The sequence below is a fragment of the Zophobas morio genome, unplaced genomic scaffold (genome assembly GCF_036711695.1).
Source record: "Zophobas morio isolate AGI-343-1 ecotype UQ-CSIRO unplaced genomic scaffold, CSIRO_AGI_Zmor_V1 ptg000014l, whole genome shotgun sequence".
NCBI classification, from domain to species: Eukaryota; Metazoa; Arthropoda; class Insecta; order Coleoptera; family Tenebrionidae; genus Zophobas; species Zophobas morio.
In genome coordinates, this window is record NW_026972119.1 from 6,366,655 (window position 1) to 6,389,497 (window position 22,843).

The window sequence follows — 22,843 nt, forward strand, 5'->3', positions numbered from 1 at the left end:
GTTGGATTTATAATTCCAGTCAGGGGCGGGTATCTGTAACTTTTGAAAGAAGCACGTAAATATGGAAAAAATGGTTTAGCAATGGTTAATTTAAAAATCAATATCTATTTAGTATTTACCATTTGACCGGTTTGTTGGGAGTCAAAATTATAGTTTCCTTCGCCAGGAGTACCAGCACGCAAAGCGTTGACATTTGGTATAATTAACTGGGGAACTCTCCGCCGTTCGAGAATCTTGACATGGTCACGGTGAACATACACGAAGGTACTGATGATAACTGAGCTTCTCTACAAATTGCGGGGATTATAAAGGTTTTCCCACCCCTTTCTAAAGATTAGTAATCGGTCGCTTCAACTCTATTGGTTAAGATAACAACGTTTCTTTGCACGCACAAATGTGGAGCTAAAAGCCGTTTTTTGACGTAGTCTGACCCGTCGAAAAAATTAAGTTTTTTTTGACTATGAATTCTCTTCTCGCAAAAACATGCGGGAATATTCTAAATAATTCTAATTTATAAATGAAATTATGGCTTTCGTTTATAAATACGACATTAAAGGACCAGTAGATATAGTATGTTAGCTGAGATTAAATTAATTCCACATTTAACGAGGCATTTAGCGACGTCTGATTTGCGTAAAGTCGTCACGTGGTTACGTTAAAGGCGTGTTGAAAATTTAATCGCAATCCAATATTTAATCGAACTTCTACAAACCAGGTCTATATGTGCGATATTTGATGTAAACTAAAATTTAAATTTAATTAACACATAATAATATCAGTTGCTTTAGCGTTAATTGACTAAAATTATAGTTAATCTATACGTAATCGTGGAAGCAATTTATTTTCCCATATTTTTTATAAAAATGTAGTAAAAAAATGTTACAAATTTGTTTCCACTAGGAATATGCATGTTGAAGGAAAGCTAAGTTTGTTTACTTGTTTGTGCGTACCGTTTGTCCTCATTCAAAAACAAGGATACTAATATGTTTGTGTAGCGGTTTACAAATTTTTCTAAAATGTTGGACTACTGTTGATATTTTCATAATACCAGATTTTTTAGACTAAATGTTTCAAGTATATTTTAAGAAAAAATATATTTTTTGTCTATATGATCATATTCGTACATATTTAAGATGACTAATTGCTTTGTTTATACACTTTATAACGTTTAGGGCCACCACGAATAACATTTTGTACAAACGATGTTCACATATTTCTAAAGTTCTTTATTTTATAATGCAACGTTACAATTATATATTTATATGCTAACGTAGATTGTCTAGGTAAGCTTGACATTGCAATAATTTATAACACTGAACAATTTATTTCTACAAAATTATTAATTTGGTTACAGCAAACATGTACGAAAAAGAAAAACTGTGATATCTATTGTATGTACTCCTTTTTCCCTTTATTCACGCATTAAAATTTAATTAATCTTTATCGAAATGTTTTGCGTTTTTCACCCATATTAATTCTGAGAGAAAAATAGAAAAATAAACATTAATTTTCCCCAAACACACGTTAAACTAGAATTTCAATTTATTAATAACTAAAATAAATAATTAATAAAAAATAAAATTTATATTTCTACAAACTAACACCATGTCAAAAACTAAATATTTTGAAACTCAGACGTTCTTACAAATTTTTGAACAAAAAACTTAAACCTTACGGGGACTCGCTAGACGAGGTATAACATTTGTTTGGTTTTTTGTATGAAAAAATTATATTAATATAGATGTATCATACATCAAACTGCAGCTTTTTTCATATTCTAGATCGCAGAGACCAGTTCAATCAATTAAAAAAATATGGGTGAGAAATATCGTAAAAAAAGCACCATTGTATGTTTTCTTTTCAAGTTTTTTGAGTCATAACCATCATAGAATCGCTTGAAAATTCGCACATGGATAGAATATCACTTTTTACAGCGCGCAGAGTCATTAAATGTTTGTTAGTGGTACAATTTGTTTAAATAATAATGTGTTTATTAAAATCAAAATATACCACAAATTAATGCAAAATACGTAGAATAATTTTAACAGGAATATCAGAGGAAAATTAATGATCTATTGGTTAGCAGAGATTTTAACAAAAACTAACAATTATTGAAAAAAATGGGTATCAATTCGACAGATTTTGAGCCGTTAGTTCAGTAGTTTGCCGATAGGAGCGCCGCTAAAATTTACGGAAGCGACTTTCCAGGTAAAACCCTTATCGCCTGCTTTACCATAAGCTGATTGTTAGAGTTCTCGGCTGATTTTTCTAATTTATGGCAAGGAACTCAGTTTTATAACAAGCCGCCAGGACCGGCCGTAGTAATCTATTGTTAAGGAAATTAACTTTTACGCAATGAGGTACTATCATAAAATCGAGATAAAACTGGGGAACTATAATATTTTTACTCCAATCAGGATCCTGAATTCAATACACATGATTACTAAACATTCATTGTAATATTATTGTTAATATATATTTTGCTTTGTTAATTAATAAAACTAATAGGCATATTTATAATAATAATATATATATATATATATATATATATATATATATACATATCATTACTTGGTCTTAGTACCCGTAATGATAGAAGTCTTGCCTGAATGCCGGTCATTTCCGGGTCAGTGGTGGGTCTTAATAAAAAATATATAAAATACAGCTTTTGTTTAACACGTATAAGTAGCTAAGTGTATCTACTACTTATCCCAGAAAGGGGGTGTTTTAAAAAAGCCCTACGCCCAGTAACTTCTCCCTTCATTGTTTACTCGAAAAAAGTGCTCGTAGGTATGTTTTCATTTGCCGAGAGATCATTTTCAAAATATATTTATAATAAAAATATGCAAGTCTGGGTGATGAAAAATGTACTCCTAATAAATTATTAAAGTACATAAAAAAATAGAAACAAATTTTTTTTATTTAAAAAAAATATCTCGCAAATTCAGGTTCCTCTTTCTTCTTAAATCAATTATTTCGGGCAATAATGCGCCAAAGTAAAATCTGCCAAGTTTATCTGTCATCTTTTTACATATTTCTTCGTTTTTTTCTATATTAATTCCTTTGAGACTCAACCATCCTGAAGAATTTTAGAATAAAAACTTCACGTATGATTGAACAAATAAGTATTAACATATTTGTAGAAAAAGTCAGTAACATCACGGACATAATAGTAAGTACATTTCAAAACAGCGGTGCCAGTGGAGCATGTGACTGTGACTTGAGACTATACCTGGTGACAAATCCGTAAGTATTAAAAAAAACTTACTGTTATTGTTAATATTACACTGCAAAAGTATATACTCTATATATATTTAGATTATTTTAGATAAGATTTATTGAGTTGCCGTTAATTTATGAGAAGAGCAAATGGATAAATGTTAAATGTAAAATGTTGATATACTACATTAATTTGTGAAATTTTTGCCAAAAATCTGGAGATCTGTGTCGAATAGTCAATTTGGATTAATAATCTACAGGTGCACAGTACTAGGCAGAATATTTGTACATACCTATATACAATATATTTCAGTAATAATTACTAGGCACAGTTTTGAGATAACGTCTCATACTTTAGCATTTTAGCATGTACGTGATATTCTTGAGACACGTAAAAAGTTGACAACAATTATTATTAAAATGGCAGAAAATGGATGATGGCAACTTTTGGTAATCCACATAAGTATTTGTTAAAATAATAATAATCATATTAAAAATTTTGTACTTTGAAGTGATCTTAGGACCCGCTTTACAGAAGCTCAATTAAATATTTGATTTGGATTAAATTTTTAACACAGCGCTAAAGCACTACGTGACCGACTCTACGCCAATCCGATATCGCTGAATGCCTCGTTAGATGCATGATTAACATAGTATAAACTGGTCCTAAAGATATAAGTTTATCACCATATTTATAAACGTTTGTAGGTCAAGTGGGTCATGCAAAAATTCTCAAAATTATCGTGCTCAAAATTTGCCGCTTTAAAATACAAGGAACGTTATTTCTAAAAACTGAGTCACTGGTTGTCTCTCACCCAGGTGATTCTTAATAAAATTGACAGGAATGACGAATTTTGTTTACGACTACCAAAACAAGTACATACTTCTTATCATTCAAAATTTGTCGATGTTTACAAGAAACTTTGAAAAACAAATTTTATTATTATCCCAGTTTTGTTTTTCTGCAAGACAAGAGGTGCAGATGTTTTCAAAAGCAAATAGCATTTTGCAGTGCAGTTTTTTCAGCTCTGTATGAATTAATTGTTAATTATCATTTGACTAATGCTGTTTAATGATATTTGCATATTTGATAGTTTTATTAATCTATTTTATTATTTTATTTTTTATATTCTTTGATAGATCTACCTATATAATGAAAATCCGAACATTTTACTTAGACGGTGCTTAATGTAGATATTTGTTTTCACCAAAAACATGTACGCTAAGCATTAATTTTCAGTTCCAGTGTTTTAAAATTTGACTCCCGATGCCAGTAGGCGTCCGGTCTCTGTAAACGAAATTGTTTCTTGGAAACAAGCCAACACCTGAAGAGTCGAAATTGTAAAAGGAAAAGTTTACTTACTAAGATTTGCAGCAGATTGACAATGTATAGTCATTATAGGCATAAAATATGAAAATCCGATTTGATGTTTCCAATTTTTCGAAAAAAGAAAGTTAGCTTCCGGCAGGGTTCTTTGAACAAGTTTCTAGTTCCCTGTCGTACTAATAAATATTTAATACGTAATATTATGAACCCTCTAAATGCACAAAGAATCAAATCATTTTCGATGGTTTTTTATGTATCTTGTCAACTCTTCTGGTTTATGTACAAATTAAAACCAAGTATTCGAAAAATATACATAAATATCGTGTGCCTTTTAATCTAAATAACTGATGAAGCGTATTAATTTATTTTTAATAAATGCGTTCAATTACTAGTTTTTGTTAAAATTACGTTTGTGTTAGAAAATATGTTTTGAAGGTGATGGAGTTTATTTATTTTTATTTATTTATTTATTAACGAAAAACTTCTTTTTACATACTTAAAATTATACCAAAAATTCACAGAAAATTATACATTAATTAAATAAAAATAAAAATAACTTAAATTCCTTGTTGGAAGTACTACAACGTAACTTAATCTAATGTAACTAAAAATTAAACTTATATACAAAAAGCAACTAATAATTTCTAACATCAATTTTAAACTTTAATCTTTTCGAATCAAAGATTGATATTTGACTATGGCTAGAAATTTTATTAACAGAATTCATCATTCTAGTTAGAGGGTGGTTTTGAGCAAAATTTGGTGTTCTTGTCGCAATTCTGAAAATGGTTTTGCTCCTTGTCACACGATTACTCACTGTAAGCACACAGAACGAAAGCTTAGTTAACAAATTCGGACAGTCTATAAGTCCGTTAATTATGCCATATTAAATCATTGTCCATATAATAATCGAAATTAATGTGTGACTTTGTATTAAAAAAAGATATTATATGGCACTTTTTAATATTTAAAGGAAGCCAGTTTTCATCACACCAACTATACAATTTATCCACATCCAGCTGCAGTCGTTTCGAATCTTAAACAGAACGTATTATTGCAAATAATTTCAAGTCATCCGCATACAACAAATAATTGCAATATTGAAAACACCATGTCAAATCATTAATAAATAGTATAAAAAGAACTGGCCCACAAAGTGAACCTTGAGGAACACCAGATGAAGCCCAAAACGAATCTGAAATAAAATTATTAATACGAACCTGTTGCCATCTATCATAAAGAAATGAAGGTAACCACTGCACTGTCAAATCTTTAAAACCCAGTTTTTGAAGTTTTATAATCAGTAACCGATGACATGATCAAATGCGGACTGATTACATACAACCCTGTAGTTTTCAATTTTATCATGTTAGCCCGATTTAAAAATAGGAATGATGTAACTATTCTTCCATCTTTTAGGAAAAATACCTCTTTTGTATGGAATGCATTACTCAAAGCCAGCAAATATTATATCATAGAAAAGTGCAATCATTTCATCTAAATCCTTGCCCACCAAATAAAAATCCCAACATATGGAAGAATAAAAGTCATTTAAAAGAGTATAGTTTCCATTAGCAAAATCATAAAAACGACTTTCCGAACGTACTCCAAGAGCAAGGAACATGATGAATACTTTCGGGAAAAATAGGAGCTAAGGCAGAAGAAATTTCAAGATTGATAATGTTGAAAAAATAAGGTCTAAAAATGCATTTCTACTATTAGGAATTGTATTTACTTCTTTTAGATTTAAAAATGGGCAAGTCGTGCTGACAACATTATGCAACTTCTGCGATGCAGATGACTGATAAGTTTCATTACCGTCCTTAACAAAATTCGGCAAATTGAAATCACCAGCGATAATAAATGAAGAATCGGGAAATCGTTTAAAAATTGTTTCTAAATCAGAGCAAAAGTCCTCATAAATATTTAAGGCAGAAGCAGGGGGAATATACACTCTCCCAACAATCAGGTCTAAGTCATTATATTTTAAATGTACAAACATACTTTCAACCGACTGACCCCGTAGAACAACGTAAGTGTGCACGCGGGGTGCCGTGACTTAACTTTGCGTGAAGGACCGAGAATAACTGAGAAGTACCACTAACCTGGAGTATCCTGCTGGCGGTGACAGGGGCCCCTGGTTCTTGGTAGCCTGATTTTGAGAAGTACAACGAGGAACACGCGAGAGGAAAACCGTTCACTCATGCACCTTTTACGTTCAGTAGCGTACTACTTCCGCTCACTCGCGCGTGCGCCGGAATGGAGCACTTACTGTTCGAACATAACCGCCCACCAATTTTAACAAAATTTAACGAAAAATTAAACGAAAATTAAAGAGAGTTCTTTATGCACATTATGAGAGCTCACTCAATTCTCCATTGAGAATTGGGTTGGGAGAATCACGAGCTTGTTTACCGGACGCGTATATAAACCGGTCGAGGTTTTCACTGTGGCCACACGGACGACTCCATCGGTTCCAGGATGTACCTCTTGTACGCGTCCTAACGGCCATGAAAGGGGGGTAGTTTCTGCGCCATACAATGCGACAATGGCGCCGGGTTGAATGTTTGGTTGATCCTTATTCCACTTCTGACGTTGGAGTTGAGTATGGAGATACTCCGTAGACCACCTCTTCCAGAACCGCTGATACAGCTGGGAGAGCAGTTGCCACCGACAGGTCCAATTCAAGTTGTCCTCCAAGGGAGCTTCAGGAGGTTGCAATAACGGTCTGCCGACTAAGAAATGTCCAGGGCTTAGGTAATCTACAGCGTCTTCTGGGTTAGAGGTGACGGCACATAAGGGACGGCTGTTCAATACCGCCTCAATCTTACAAAATAGCGTGCTGTACTCTTCGAAAGTTAAGAGAGAGGTGCCGATTGATCGATACAAGAGACTCTTTGCGGATTTGATCGCAGCCTCCCATAGGCCGCCAAAATTGGGGGCGGCTGGAGGGTTAAAATGCCATTTTATCTCCAAAGAAGTTAAGGAACTCGTTATCTCAGAGGAGTGCGAACGTAGAAACTGACTCACCTCCCTCAGGTGGCGAGCGGCGCCGAGAAAGTTACGTCCGCAATCAGAGTATATGTCAGAGGGTAGACCACGGCGTGCGGTGAATCTGTTGAGCGAGGCTAAGAAGGCTTTCGTGGAGAGTTCCGAGACCATTTCTAAATGGACCGCTTTCGTAGACATACATATGAATAAACAGAGATACCCTTTGTATGTGTGGGCCTTACGTCGACGACTTTCCCTGACCGTGAAGGGTCCGGCAAAGTCAATGCCAACAGAGGAAAACGGTTTGCTAGGTTGAACTCGAGCTGGTGGTAGATCAGCCATGAAGGGAAATACAGGTTTCGATTTAAACTTAAAACAGCGAATGCAGCGAAAAATGCGCTGCCGTAGGAGGGATGGAATCGATATTATCCAGAACTTCTGCTGTATAAGCGTCTGCACGCTTCTAGGTCCAGCGTGGCAAGCGTACAGATGATAGTAGTCGCAAATTAAAGCCGAGAGATGAGCTTTCTGAGGTAAAAGCAGAGGGTGTTTCGCATCTAGGGGAAGGGCGGAGTGTCGTAGCCGTCCGCCCACCCTAACTATACCCATTGCATCCAAGAATGGGAACAGCTTCCTTAATGGAGTTGTGGTGTGACCTTTGGAACGCAACTCTTCTATAAGCAGAGGAAAATGGTTTTGCTGTGTGAGACGCACAAGCGATAAGGTCGAGTATCGCATCTCTTCGCTTGAGAGTGGACCCTTCATCTCGGGACATCTTATTCGGAGTAGCCATCGGCGAATAAATGCGAAAGCGCGTTGTAGTCTACTAAATGAAGAAAATCGTGACACAACTTCATACAGAGGATTTTCTGGGTCGGCTTGGATGCGCAAAACTATAGGATCGTTTTTACGCTCAGGGAGCTCTTCGGGTGCGACATAATTATCGCCTCTTACGGGCCACTTGGACGGCGGATTCTGCATAAAATCTGGTCCATTCCACCAGGAATGACAATCCATGATCTCTTCGGGAAATAATCCTCGAGACGCAAAGTCGGCTGAATTTTGATTCGACACTGTGTGTGCCCATTGGTGAAGAGATGTATGCTCTAATATGCGAACTACACGATTGGCCACGTAGGTTTTGAGAAGATGAGGAGAGGTGTGGAGCATGCAAGGACAATCTGAGAATCGGTATAGAGATGAACATTTTCAAATCTTACGGCTTTAAGAGATTTAATCACATCACGAAGTAGTCTAGATAATAACAACGCTCCAGACAGAGTTCCAATCGAGGAATAGTCAATGTCTTGAGGGGTGCCACTTTGTTCTTGGCCTTCAAAAGATAATTGCTACAAGTGCTACTGGAATCATACGCATGTAAATAGATGCAAGCGGAGTATCCTTTAGAGGAAGCGTCCGAGAATCCCACCAAGAGCAAACGTGGCAAACTTTGGAGAATGTATCGAGGAATTTTAAGTGAGCGTAGACACCGCATTTGAGAAGAAAACCTTCCCCAAGCCTCCGATAGGGAAGGCGGCAGGATATCATCATAGCCCACTTTAGAGATCCATATCTGTTGCAGAAAATGCTTAGCCCAAAATACAATTGGAGATAACCACCCCATGGGATCAAAGATTCGAGCGATATAAGAAAGAACAGTGCGCTTGGTAACTTGAGAATCAAATTCTTGTACATAATAGGTGAAAGTATCAGACCGAGGATCCCACCGTAATCCAAGAATCTTAATAGAAGGATCGTCACTTGAGAAATTCAACGGAGATTCACGATGCTGTTCTGGAACATGATCTAGAGCAATTGGATCATTACTAGCCCATTTTCTCAGCTGGAAACCGCCACGATTGAGTAGGTTTGCGAGTTGTAACTGTAGCGACTTCGCTTCCTCAACCGTAGAGGCACCATGCGCAATATCGTCCACATAGGTGCTTTCTGTGATAGCTTGTACTGCCAATGGGAACTCATGCCCTTCGTCCTCGACGAGCTGGAGAAGGACACGTTGAGCAAGATATGCTGATGGTGCTAAACCATATGTCACTGTTTTTAACTCATACTCCTGCACATTAGAAGCGGGATCTGGCCTCCAGAATATGTGCTGGAGATAACGTTGCTTTGGATTCAACCAAATCTGTCTATACATCTGTTGATTATCCGCTGTGACTGCTATAGCATGAAGGCGAAAATTCATGAGAATGTGGCTCAAATCCTTTTGTAGCTTAGGACCGGGCAGAAGTTGCTGATTAAGCGTTGTCCCGTTTGAGTCAGGGGAGGATCCGTTAAACACAACTCGCACTTTGGTAGTTGAACTAGTTTCCTTTTGAACACAATGATGAGGCATTACGTACATGGAAGGTTGTGCGGCTAGTTGCATATGTCCGAGATCGCGGTATTCTTGGAGAAAAGTAATATAAGCAGCGTTGAGTTGGGGACGCCGAGACATTCGAGCTTCCATTTTGAGATAAGTGTTCAGAGTTGTCTCTCGGTTGCTGAGAAGCGGCGAGCGCTGCTCACGGACTGGCATTGATACCACATATCTGCCTGAGCGATCGCGATAGTGCGTGTCCTTGAAATGAGCTTGACAAAAGTCATCTTCAGGATTTGAGACTGAAAGGTTATCAGCAAGAGTCTCGGTTTCCCAAAACTTACGAACGGTATCATCAAGAGAATCGGTGCATGTGAGAAGAGAACACAAGGGGGAATTTGTTGAAGATGAAATCGAGCCTATAATTATCCATCCAAAGATTGTGTCAATGGCAGAGGGTTGTCCTTGAATAACATTAGGCTGCGTATTACATAAAATGTGAGGATATAGATCTGCTCCAATTAAGAATTCAACTCGAGCAGCTTGATGGAAGTTTTCATCAGCTAACGTTAGATGACTGAACTGATCCTTAATGTGAGAAGGTAACGTCTGACTAGGAAATTTATTAGGAATATCCGAAAGTACAACAGCGTGAACGTTTACGACATCAGCACGAGTTCTAGAGCGTAGAGTGGTACGAATGAGACCTTGAGTTCGGACAGGAAAACTGGCGATGCCAGTAACTTCAATGGGAGATCTGCTTCTTTTTAATCCCAAATGTTGCGCCGTTGATGAAGTAATCACTGATACTTGAGAGCCGGGATCAACCACAGCTCTTATCTTGTGATAATCTCCATTACAGTCTTGGATCTGGGCTGTCACACTCGCTAGTAAAACAGTGTTGCGCTCCGCTGAGGTCTTGCACGAAAACACAACGGGAGATTTTCTTTCCTCTACAGAGGGAGAAGTACTAGTTCCGGAGGTATCCACCTTGGACTCCTGGTGTAACACGGAGTGATGCTTGTTGCTGTGACAAATACGACAAGTTTTACGAGATTGACATTCATTTCGATTATGAGCACCCAAACAGTTGAAACATCGTCTCAATCTCTTCAACGTATCATATTTCTGTTCATTTGTTTTCTGGAGAAATTCGTTGCATGCCGGAAAGGGATGTGAACCTTTGCAGAGCACGCACGGGACAGAGCACGTAGAGGAGGCATCGGATTTGGCATTTGTCATGAGTGAAGCACGGAATGACTTAACTGATAGAGATTTACATTTCGGTGATTTTGTGTCCTGAGAGAGAAGTTCGTACGTTCGATTCTGATCCGTTATGAAATCAATTAACGCCTGATAGCTGGGAACGGAATTTGAACTTTGCCTATTCTCAAAAGCTTTTCTAGATACAGGATCCAAATTTGCAAACGATAATTGAAACAGCAAAAAATCACCAAGGTCTTGAAGATTCAAAGCCTTAAGAACATTAATGGAATTCGAATGAATATTCAAAAAATGTCTCAAACTGCTAGAACTTGGGGATGATAAAGGAGTAAAACCTAGAATTTGATTGACGTAGTGAGTCGCCAACCGTCTTTTATTCTGGTAGCGAAGTTGCAATGCCTCATACGCCAGTGCGTAATTTTCGGGGGTTAAATGAAAATTGGCAATGACTGTTAATGCGTCATCTCGCAGATAAGAGCGCAAATACTGGAATTTTTCAGCTTCTGATAACGCATCGTTTTTGTGGACAACCGAATCGAACAGTGAGAAAAACGCCGACCATTCTTCGATGCGACCGGTGAACGTAGGGATATTTATTCTGGGCAAATGCTGGTTGCTGTTGGCGACCGAATTACTGCTGGTTTGCTGCGGAGGTTGTGTCTTCACCAGGTCTAAATAACGACCACGTGTGTTAAATACTAAATCATCGAAAGCTGTTTGCACCTTACAGACTTCGAGAGCATGGCGATTATCCAATAAATCTGCATTTAGCTGAATAATTGCATTCTGAGTCTTATCCATTTCTATCTCAATAACCTCTAGTTTTTCGTACCGAGGCTTGAACTGAAGAGCTGTATCAACGGTGGTTCTCTTCACGGAGTCATAACAGTTTTGAACTTGAGCAAATAACTTTTCCAGTGTAGATTTCAGTACGGCGAGCTTCTTAATTTGAGATTGCAACAATTCTTCGTTAGTCATTGCGGCGATACGCGATAAAGCGTCGATCGAGAAACCGATAAACCGACAAATTTGAGGTTATGATCCGGCTTCGATTAGGACCAAATGTGCACGCGGGGTGCCGTGACTTAACTTTGCGCGAAGGACCGAGAATAACTGAGAAGTACCACTAACCTGGAGTATCCTGCTGGCGGTGACAGGGGCCCCTGGTTCTTGGTAGCCTGATTTTGAGAAGTACAACGAGGAACACGCGAGAGGAAAACCGTTCACTCATGCACCTTTTACGTTCAGTAGCGTACTACTTCCGCTCACTCGCGCGTGCGCCGGAATGGAGCACTTACTGTTCGAACATAAGAATCCAAATCTTTTTTTACTGTTATTAACACTCTACCACCACGATATTCAGCTTAACTTCAACATCACGATCTGTACGAAAAATGTTATAATTATTTAAGCACAATTCACCATTAGAAATACTACTGCACAACCATGATTCTGGAATAACAAGAACATCATAAACACAAGAACTGACGTTCAAAGAAAAATCTTTTAACTTAGTCCTAATACCGCCTACATTTTGATAATTAAAATTAATTAATTTTTTGGAAGAATGTTACTGGAAGTGCTCTTACTAGTAATATATGCCAGATTGTTTTTATACTTAACAGTTAGATCGGATTCACCTTTGGACAACCTATCTCTAAAATCGTTCAAAACAGATTTGTTAAAATCACGTTGAATCCTGGTCAGATCAGGACGAAAATGATTATTTCGATTGGAGTTGTTTTTATTAGAGCGAAGAATTTCTTTAGCCACCCCTTCATTATTACACACAATCTTTAAAGGACGAATACTGTCAGGTTTGTAAGAGCCAATACGAATAACTTTTTTGGGTTTAGGGAATGACCCTAACGGAGACAATATATCCATAACTCGATTAATATCATTATCGACTTTTTGCTGAGTTGACGATGCTTCAGATTCAGGAATATTATAAATTAATACATTAGAACTACAACGTTTCCGATCCTCCATTTCTGAGATAATAACATTTATGTCACCAGCAGCACCAGTGGTGTTTTGGACTGTATTTGGTAATGATTTTTTAAATACATTCCATTCCTCTTGAATTGTACAAACCTTATTTTCTACCGCTGTTAGTCTGTCATTGATATTCTTAAAATGATCATCTATAGTTGCTTGAATCTCTAGTTTCATAATAGTTAATTGTTTCTTGATAATATCTTCAATTAATTCAGCGGATATCACATTAGCAGAACTGGAAGCAGAACAACATTTAGAACATATCCATGGAGATCTTTTATTAATGATTTCGGCAATTTCGTCCTCACTAAATTTTAAACACATACGCGGTCCGTCGTGGTGACTAACAATAACACATACAAATTGGGCCACGGAAGGGAAAAATTAGAGGAAGCACAGGAAACAATTTGTAAGCCACAGTCTTATGGATGTGTGTACAAAATTAATTGAAATAGCAGTGATAATTTTTATCGTGTAGGTGGACTTACACAAAACAGAAGAAGTCATCGAATATCCTCACAATCTCAAAACTCACTCAGTTTAACCGTATCAATCTTAGTTCATGAGATACACAATTCTAGTCATCAACCACCTTCCAAAATTCTCGGAAAATTTCCCATTTTTTACCACTTAAAACCTTGAAAAGACAAGAGCACAAACCTCGAAGGTTTTTCTTTAAAAGTTCTACACTCAACAGAGTACATACCGGTAAAACTTCTATAGTCTGCAATAACATTGGTTAAAAAAACTACTTTTTATGCATTTGAATGTGGTAAAATCCCATTTTTGAAATATGCATAAATTAGAGATGTACCGACTATAGGTACCTGACCTGACCTGACCTGACCTGACCTAACCGACTAGCCGATTGTTCGGCCAGTAAAAACCGACTGTTTTTTTTTCTATTTCTCTGACTACCTTAAAAATTTGTTTTATTGTAATAAAAGGAATAACTAAAGTTCCTTTGTTTTCCAAAAAATGTGTTAAATTTGTTTGGATAATTTTAACATTTAATTTTTTTTAGTAACTTAGTACAAAAATAAAGAATAAGACAATTTAGGGCCAGTTTATACAATATTTTAACTAAGATTAAGTTGATCGCGCATTCAACAAGGCCATTAGCGACGTCTAATTGGTGTAGAGTAGGTCACATGGTACTTTAACGCGGGGTTAAAAATTAAATCGCAATTAAATATTTAATTGAGGTTCTGTAAACCGGGTTTAATTGTTTTATATACTATTTTAATTTTAATAAAAAAAGCCGACCGATCGGCTGTTTAGCCGACTAGTCGCCGACTGCCAGCCGACGATGAAAAACGGCCGAATAGTCGGCTTATCCCACCGGTCGGCCACTAGTCGGTACATCCCTAGCATAAATATAAAACACGATTTTTTTCAAAATATTTAAAATGTTTTTATTTTTTGACATCCGATTGACATTGACAGGCCTTTTACTACTAAATTATATGCCCTTAAAAAAAGTTGATCTGTTCGAGCTTTTTTTTTCTGGAAATAGATTTGAACGTAATGATTCAATTACTAGAAACTACATCATTTAATCCAGAACTCTTTTTTTTTTTAGAAAAGTGCAATCAATAAGCCGTACTTCAGTTAAAGTTGATAGTGATGTTAATTTGAATTTTGTTAATGACACTTAGTTGAATTAAAAGATTAGTCGAGGGGGCTAAAAACGTTTTGCAAACGACATATAAAATTCTGAAAGACATTTAAAAATAAAATTATTTTTTAGGATCGATCTAGGTCTGTTTTGACTAATGACTGTATTTCTTCATTATCTCATATCGTTTTTCACTTAAAAAAAACGTCTAGAGTTAATTATACAGAACTTTCTTCGCAACTGAAGTTGAACATTTAAAATTATTAAAATAAAAATTAAAATTGTCGCAGAGGAAAAAATTAAGACGAAGATGGGAGTCGAATGCACGCAGATGGGAGCTTAAGTCCTTACCCACTGAGTAATCATGCGCTTGTTATGTGTGATAGGCAAATATCATGATATAAAAACTTCGCAATTATTGTATCATGGTCAAATATCGGTTACGTGAAATTCGCGGCAAATATTGTACAAGAGTTTTTGTAACCTAATTGTGATAAAAATCAAGATTGATTCATAAACAACAGAACGCCCTGAAATCTTGCAAACGCTTTAAATTTATCGTAATCCTGGTAAATCGTTAATCAAAATTTATTCGTTTATCTTCTCCCAAAAAATTGATGGTCATTTCAAAATTTTTCAGAAAAAATAATATTTAAAATGTGCAAAATATTATGACTGTGTGCTTGTAGTTTACTAATGGACGCATAGTTTTTAGAATTACTTATACTGGAGGATCCAAAAAAATTAATGAGTGAGACATTTTTATTGTATTGATTAAATTAAGGACGACTCACTCCATTTTCCCGTAAATTTGGCAATACAGTACTGTTGTTATTAGTATTACACTGCATCTATCCAAACTGATTTTCGGTTCTTGCAAAAATGTTGATGACGTGATCACAAAATTTTGTATTGGAGAAACTCACTTTAAACAAGTGCGTAGCCTTTGCCTTTACTTTAACACTACATACACATTTTTATTTTCACTTAAAAAGGTCCACATAAAAAAAAATAAATTCTTAAAATCAAATGATTTTCGAAAAAGCTGGAGTTGTACCCAAGGGAGGAAAGTTCTGTCGAAATAACCTTCGACTTATTTTTTTTATGGTAACCCTTGGGTTAAAATAATACGTTGTTGATACGTATCATATTAGCCAGAACAATCATAAACATGTAATATAAATATCAACCAAAAATTGTTTAAGCTTTCTGCTGGCCATCGGTAAATGTATTTTTATTATTTTATTTTGAAAGTCGTTGAGCAGCGTACGTTTCGACAAAAATTGAGCATTTTTGCTAGATTAAGCATCCCAAAATACTTATTAGTTCCCATGAAAATTTATTATTTATGGCCCACACAGTAGGGTCTTTTAAATACCTCAGACATAAAGGATGATGTAGGTAAAATTCTTACACGGTATTAGTTGAACAGATATATAGGGCGCAGTGTGCACTTTCACTAATTTTAATGACGTTTAACCATCCATCATTGTAAATCTGTCTACTTACTTGGACCTCTGTCTTTGAAATATATGACCGTATAGTAAACCCACTTGTTCGCTATTGTTCGTTAATGAGGCTGCAAAGATTTACTAGGTATACTCAAGGCATGCAAAAGTGAGACACTTAACTTTTAAGGCACCTTAGGATCTCCCATACTCAGATACTGAGAATTTGTAATCAAATATCCCACCCAATTTTTTTTGACAAAGAAAAACAATATATTTGCCAACGATAAATGAACAAATGTAATAGTGGTAATGTTTGAGGCACATAGGCCGTTATTTAGCATGATCAACAATTTTCTAAAACGTTTATTTTATTCCCTCGTGTTTTAAATACTGGCAACAGCATTTTCATTTTTAATTTTTCATGTAAGACCCTGTAGCTGTATCTATTTAGAAAAATATTTATTAAAATTTTGAAAAATAAATATTAATTAGAAATTATATAAAAAGATGTACAGGATGTCTTCCTTGTACATAGTTTTAAGTCTACAGGGTATGATAAATAATTGCGAATTTACTGGTCCCTAAAATTTAATCCGTCAAATTTTGTCCTTTGGAGCGACCTTAAATGTATAAGTATCTCAGCGTGTCTATAAATGTTTGTATAGTAGACCAAAAGCTATAAGGTTATATGGCCATCATAAAATCGTCCCATTGTGTCGAAGTTAAGTTGTTTACAATAGAAAATTTTTTAGGGTCGTAAATAACGTGCCCACTGCAGCTCGACCGTCTGTTGTGGTCTCGTTCAGGGGCAGCTTTTACTAAATATGTAAATCCACCACTCCACTGTCTCTTTACTCCAAAATAACCACTCGCTTTGAAAGCCGGCCCTGTTAAATGTGAGCAAGAAATATTTAGAAGACCATTTATTGCCAACCGGTAAGCTTAGTGCGAACCACACAAACGGGGTATTTATTTATATTATACCTTTTGGACTAGTATAAGTCAAGTGGATCATGGAAAAATTGACCGCTTAAAAAAACAATGAACGTTATTATTACAAACTTAACTACTGGTTGTCCATATTCTAGGCACCACATATTAACTAGAAAAAACAAGAGGGATAAATTTTGTTTACAACTACCAAAAACAAGTAGGTACTGCTTATCATTTAAAGTTTGCGGATGGTTTCAAGAACAATGTGTGTCAACAAAAAATCAAGTTTTATTAGTTTATTTTTCTGCAAGACCAGAGGTGTGTATGTTTTTAAAAGCAAATTACAGAAATAGAATTTTCAGATGAGGCTTGTCGCTGAGGTTTTTGCACTCGTTTATCTATATAAAACATTGGTCTAAAGAGTTTAGACAGTACTTCCCTCGCTGTCGGAAACTTGACGACTGCATGCCTATTGTGTTTTTTTTCTCATTACATTTTTGTAGTGGGAATTTAAAAAAAAATTGCGATGACGTCATCAACATTTTTGCAAGGACACGTATATCAGTTGGGATAGATGTAGTGTAATACTAAGAATAAAATTATTATATTCTCAAATTTTCGGGAAAATGAATTGGGTCGTTTTGAATATTAATTTGTAATAATCAATAAAATAACCAAACAATTTACTCACGTATACGTATCAGAGGCAAGTGAAAATCGTGTATGTATAAACATTCTTAATTTAAGATGACAGGCGTAACAGCATACGTGAGAGTCAAACAGAGAAATTGTAAACAAAACGACCATCGGTTTTATTGCCTCGACTTCCGCTTATTATATAAAACATTGGGTTTTATTTTAATTCTTGACGGTGAAATTCACAATTGGTTGATTATAAACATGTCTATTTCACATTCGCGGAACCAAGTGAGCGCATAAAACAAATGCAGGTCTGTAATGTTAAAGTCGATGTAAATAAGCGTGCTACCCTTATGTTTCAACCGAGTTTTTCCTTTAACAAATTTTGTGTCTACCAAATTGGGTTGGTTGGGGTGTAATACTAATAATAAGTGTTGCCTTTAATTTAATCAATAAAATAAATTGACTTCATTAATTTTTTTGAACCACCTCTTAAGAAAATCTAAAAAATATGAATGGAATGATAAATCACAAGTACAAACTCATCATATTTTTTGCATTTTAGATAGGATTTATTCAGCAAAATTTAAGGGTGACGTCATCAATTTTTTTAGGAGGGATGAACAAATACATTTTGAACAAAAGTTTACCATGCTTATAATAACTTTAAAATATTCCCAAGATTTCAAAGCATTCGGTTTTCTAATTCCTGATTAAATCGATAAAATAAATTCACGCCTTCATTAATTTTTTTGAGTCACCCGGCATATGCAAATCCAAAAATATGATTGGAATGATAAATCACAAGTACAGACTCATCATATTTTGTACATTTTAGATACGATTTATTCGGCAAACTTTTGAGCTGACGTCTTCAGTTTTTTGTAGAAGATAACCAAATATATTTTGACTAAAAATTTATTATGCTCTTTATAACCTTAAAACATCTGCAAGATTTCAAAGCATTCGGTTTTGTAGTTCCTGATTAAATCAATAAAATAAATTTACGCATTCATTAATTTTTTTGAGTCACCCTGTATATGCAAATCGAAAAAATTTGAATGGAATGATAAATCACAAGAAGAGACTCACCATATTTTGTACATTTTAGATAGGATTTTTTCAGCAAAATTTTGTGGTGACATCATAAATTTTTTAGGGGGGACGACCAAATACGTTTTGATCAAAAATTTACCATGCTTATGATAATTTTAAAATATCTTCAAGATTTCGAAGCATTCGGTTTAGTAGTTCCTGAGTAATTCAGTAAAATAAATTTACGCTTTCATTTATTTTCTTGAATCACCCTGTATATGCAAATCCAAAAAATATGAATGGAGTGATAGATCACAAGTACAGACTGATCATATTTTGTACATTTTAGATATAATTTATTCGGCAAATTTTCGAGCTGACGTCATCAAGTTTTTGGAGGGGATAAGCAAATATATTTTGACTAAACATTTATTATGCTCTTTATAACCTTAAAACATCTGCAAGATGTCAGAGCATTCCGTTTTGTAGTTCCTGATTAAATCAATAAAATATATTTACGCATTCATTAATTTTTTTGAGTCACTCTGTATATGCAAATCCAAAAAATATGAATGGAGTGATAAATGACAAGTACAGACTCATCATATTTTGTACATTTTAGATATGATTTATTCGGCAAACTTTCGAGCTGACGTCATCAAGTTTTTGGAGGGGATAAGCAAATATTTTTTGACTAAAGATTTATGATGCTCTTTATAGCCTTAAAACATCTGCAACATTTCAAAGCATTCTGGTTAGCAGATTAAAAATTAAATTTCAAAATGTTGTTTTATAATTTTGATTTTTTTTCCAAAAATCTGGACGTTTCGGGTGAAAAGTCGATTCAGAGTTGTAAACTACATGTGTAGGACTATGTTATTTTATACAATTGAAAACCCATTTACTATGTACAATTTTGAAGTGACGTCATCGCATTAGTGGTGGGGATGATTAGACAAATTTTGGTTAGCGTTTTACCATCTACATGATATTCTTAATATAAGTTCAAAATTTCACAACAATCGGTCGAGTACTTTCGGAGATTATCTGTCTAATAAAAATCCGGGACAACAGACGGACAGACGGACGGACAGACGGACGGACAGACGGACAGACAGACGGAAATGGGAGACCTATTTCTTCGTCTTCTAGGGGTCATGAAAGATCGAGAAAACGTAAAAGTAGAGAGTCGGCCGACGGACTCGATTACAATACTTCCTTTGCTTACGCTCGGGAAGTAAAAATCAATTGCTGTTCGTTAGTCTCGCTAAATCTCGAGAACGGCTGAACGGATTTATCTTATCTTGGTTTTGAAATGTCCGTGGAGGTCTAGGGAAGATTTAAAAGGTGAGAAAAATTCGAATAATTGCCGATAAAAGCCTAAAAACAGCACTTTTCTTCTTGACAACCAAGTGACAATCTTTTATTTCTAAAAAGACAAAAGACATCAAATGTTTCACAGCTCAGAACATGTTGTATTGGAAAATAGAATTTCTGTATTTAGTATTTTTGTTTCTCACCGTTTAAACCTTCTCTGAATTTCCATAAATATTTCAAGACCAAACTCTCAGCTAAAAGATAAAAAAATTCTAGAAATTTTGTATGGGGATCGCCACTTCGAATTAATTTGAATAGTTGGCGTTCCTGACGGACCTGTCGTCTAACTGACGTGTCATACAAAACTAATTCTTCTGTGCGATTGTGAAAAGTATATTGCATTTCAAGTCGTTCTTTGTTTTTTCGTAAAAGAAAAAACGTCGTTTATTTTAAGAAAAGTCTTGGTTATAGTGAATTTAGTTACACATTGCGAAAGTGTCTTATTAATTTTGATCTGCCATTCTATTTACCTATAGTCACTTTGTTGGTTTCGACAAAACCTCAAACTTTACCGTTATTCGAGGATTTAATTTGAAATTTTCAATATTTTAAAATTCTCAAAACAAAACTTACAGATTTGATTGACTGTGAAAATAATTCTGTGTCGTTTTATGAAGTTCATTACAATGCCGAGAAGACGACAAGTTGACATAGGTCCACGAAGTCAATCCGCAATGAATTATTTCATGAGTAATTCGGATATGGAAGTTGATCAGCGTTGTGCTCTTAATCAACATAATCAAACATTGAAGCGAGACATTGGGTTGTATGAATAAAACTGAATAGATACTCCTATTCGAAGTACGAAGTACATATACTTCATTATTAATGGTAAGGAACGGACCGACACAAGGAGAAATCTTTCCCAAAAGAAGAAAGTATGTAGCTTTGGGAGCAACGAGGACAGGAGTGGTACTACCGGAACATCTGAGACTAGTGTACTAAATTGTGAAAATTAGTACCAAAAATCAATAAAAATCGTACTATTACTCTTATATACCTGAGCATCTACTCTATGTACTGAGTACCTACTTGAAAACATTGCATTTCCCCCGGACACAAATTGAACATCTACCTATGCGTTTTGTGAGCATTTAATCTAAAAATGAGCATCGGCGTGGCAAATGACTGAGCTGTCTGTAAACCAGTTTAGAAAACGAGTAGGATCGTTGTAAGAGTGAATTTTGACTAAACATGGATACTTTCATGAACGTGGAACGTCGTCAAAAGGTGCATTCAGTTTGAAATACACACTCGGAGCGGGAATATCGAAAATTTTGCAGGTAATTGACTTTTATTTATGCATAAATTGTGCAGTGCGTTTTTTCTAACAGAGAGATTCCCATCTCAAGGTGTCTACCCCATACTAACTTATATTTTGGTGAGTCGATTTTTGCCTTGATGGTTGAACACTGTCACTGTTTTCCTTTTTTGTTGTATAGAGAAGCTACTTGAGCATCAACTGTTACTTATTTGCATCATCTAAAAAAACTAGAAATATTTTGATTTGATATTCGAATAGATACTTCGTATTTCGAGTATGAAACTCTACTGAGTTTTATTTATATCAACCATTGTCAAAAAATTGATCGACCGTTGTTTTGACAGAACTTCCTTCGCATCAAAAGTATAACGAAACATATTCAGCATTTTCGAGTTGAGTCTTTTCTTCACACAATTTTGTGATGACCTAATCAACATTTACGATCAACACGTATACCAACTTGGATTGATGCAGTGTAATACTAAAAATAGCTGTATTGTATTCCCAAAATTATCTGCGAAAATCGAGTACACCGTTCCATCAATTTTTTGGGGGGAGTAAATAACTATTCTTAACAATTTACCATGCTTACAATAATTTTAAAACGTCTGCAAGATCTCAAAGTATTCATTTCTGCAACTTGAATTATTCTCTAAAATAAATTGACTGATCCATACATTTTTTTGAGTCACTGTAAAAGCAAATCTAAAAAATATGAATGCAATGATAAATTACGAAAATATACTGATGATATTTTGCACATTTTAGATAGGATTTATTCGGCAAAATCTTGAGATGACGTCATCAAGTTTTTGGGCTTGATAAACAGATATATTTTGATTAAAACCCTACCATGTCAAACAGTAACTTCAAAACGTCTGCAATATTTCAAAATTCAGTTTTGCAATTCTTGATTCGATCAATAAAATAAATTGACTCAGTGATTAATTTTTTTGAGACACCCCCTAATATAAGCAAAACTAAAAAATATGAATGGAATGATAAATCACAAGTATAGTCTCATCCTATTTTGGACATTTTAGATAGGTTTCATTTGGCAAAATTTTGGGCTGACGTCATCAATTTTTTGGAGGGGATAAGTAAATATATTTTGAATAAAAATTTATTATGCTTATCATATGTTTAAAACATCTGCAAGATTTCAAAGCATTCGGTTTTGCAGATTCAAAATTAAATTGTAGGTGAAACGAAGTTCTCAGGGTCAGCTAGTGCTTAATAAAATAAAGACTAGAACTAGAACTTTCGAGTGCAGTCTTTTCATCTGCGTATGAATTGGTTATTAATTATAATTTGAATATTGTTTTTTTAAAGATGTTTACATATTTGTTATTTGTATTGATCACTTTTACAATTTGTTAGAATTCTCTTGATAACTCGAACAATAAAAGTACAAATATCTTAACAAACGGTCTTTAAGGTATATGTT

General features: G+C 35.0%; 2 protein-coding genes across 2 annotated transcripts; both read right to left on the reverse strand.

Moving 5' to 3' along the window:
- Nucleotides 1-6,913: 6,913 nt before the first annotated feature.
- LOC135128787 (uncharacterized) lies at nt 6,914-8,707 on the reverse strand. Its single transcript, XM_064055867.1, has one exon. The coding sequence runs from the start codon at nt 8,705-8,707 to the stop codon at nt 6,914-6,916; it is 1,794 nt and encodes a 597-aa protein (XP_063911937.1).
- A 67-nt stretch (nt 8,708-8,774) lies between these two features.
- On the reverse strand, nt 8,775-12,056 carry LOC135128788 (uncharacterized). The gene has a single exon (XM_064055868.1). The coding sequence runs from the start codon at nt 12,054-12,056 to the stop codon at nt 8,775-8,777; it is 3,282 nt and encodes a 1,093-aa protein (XP_063911938.1).
- Nucleotides 12,057-22,843: the final 10,787 nt, after the last annotated feature.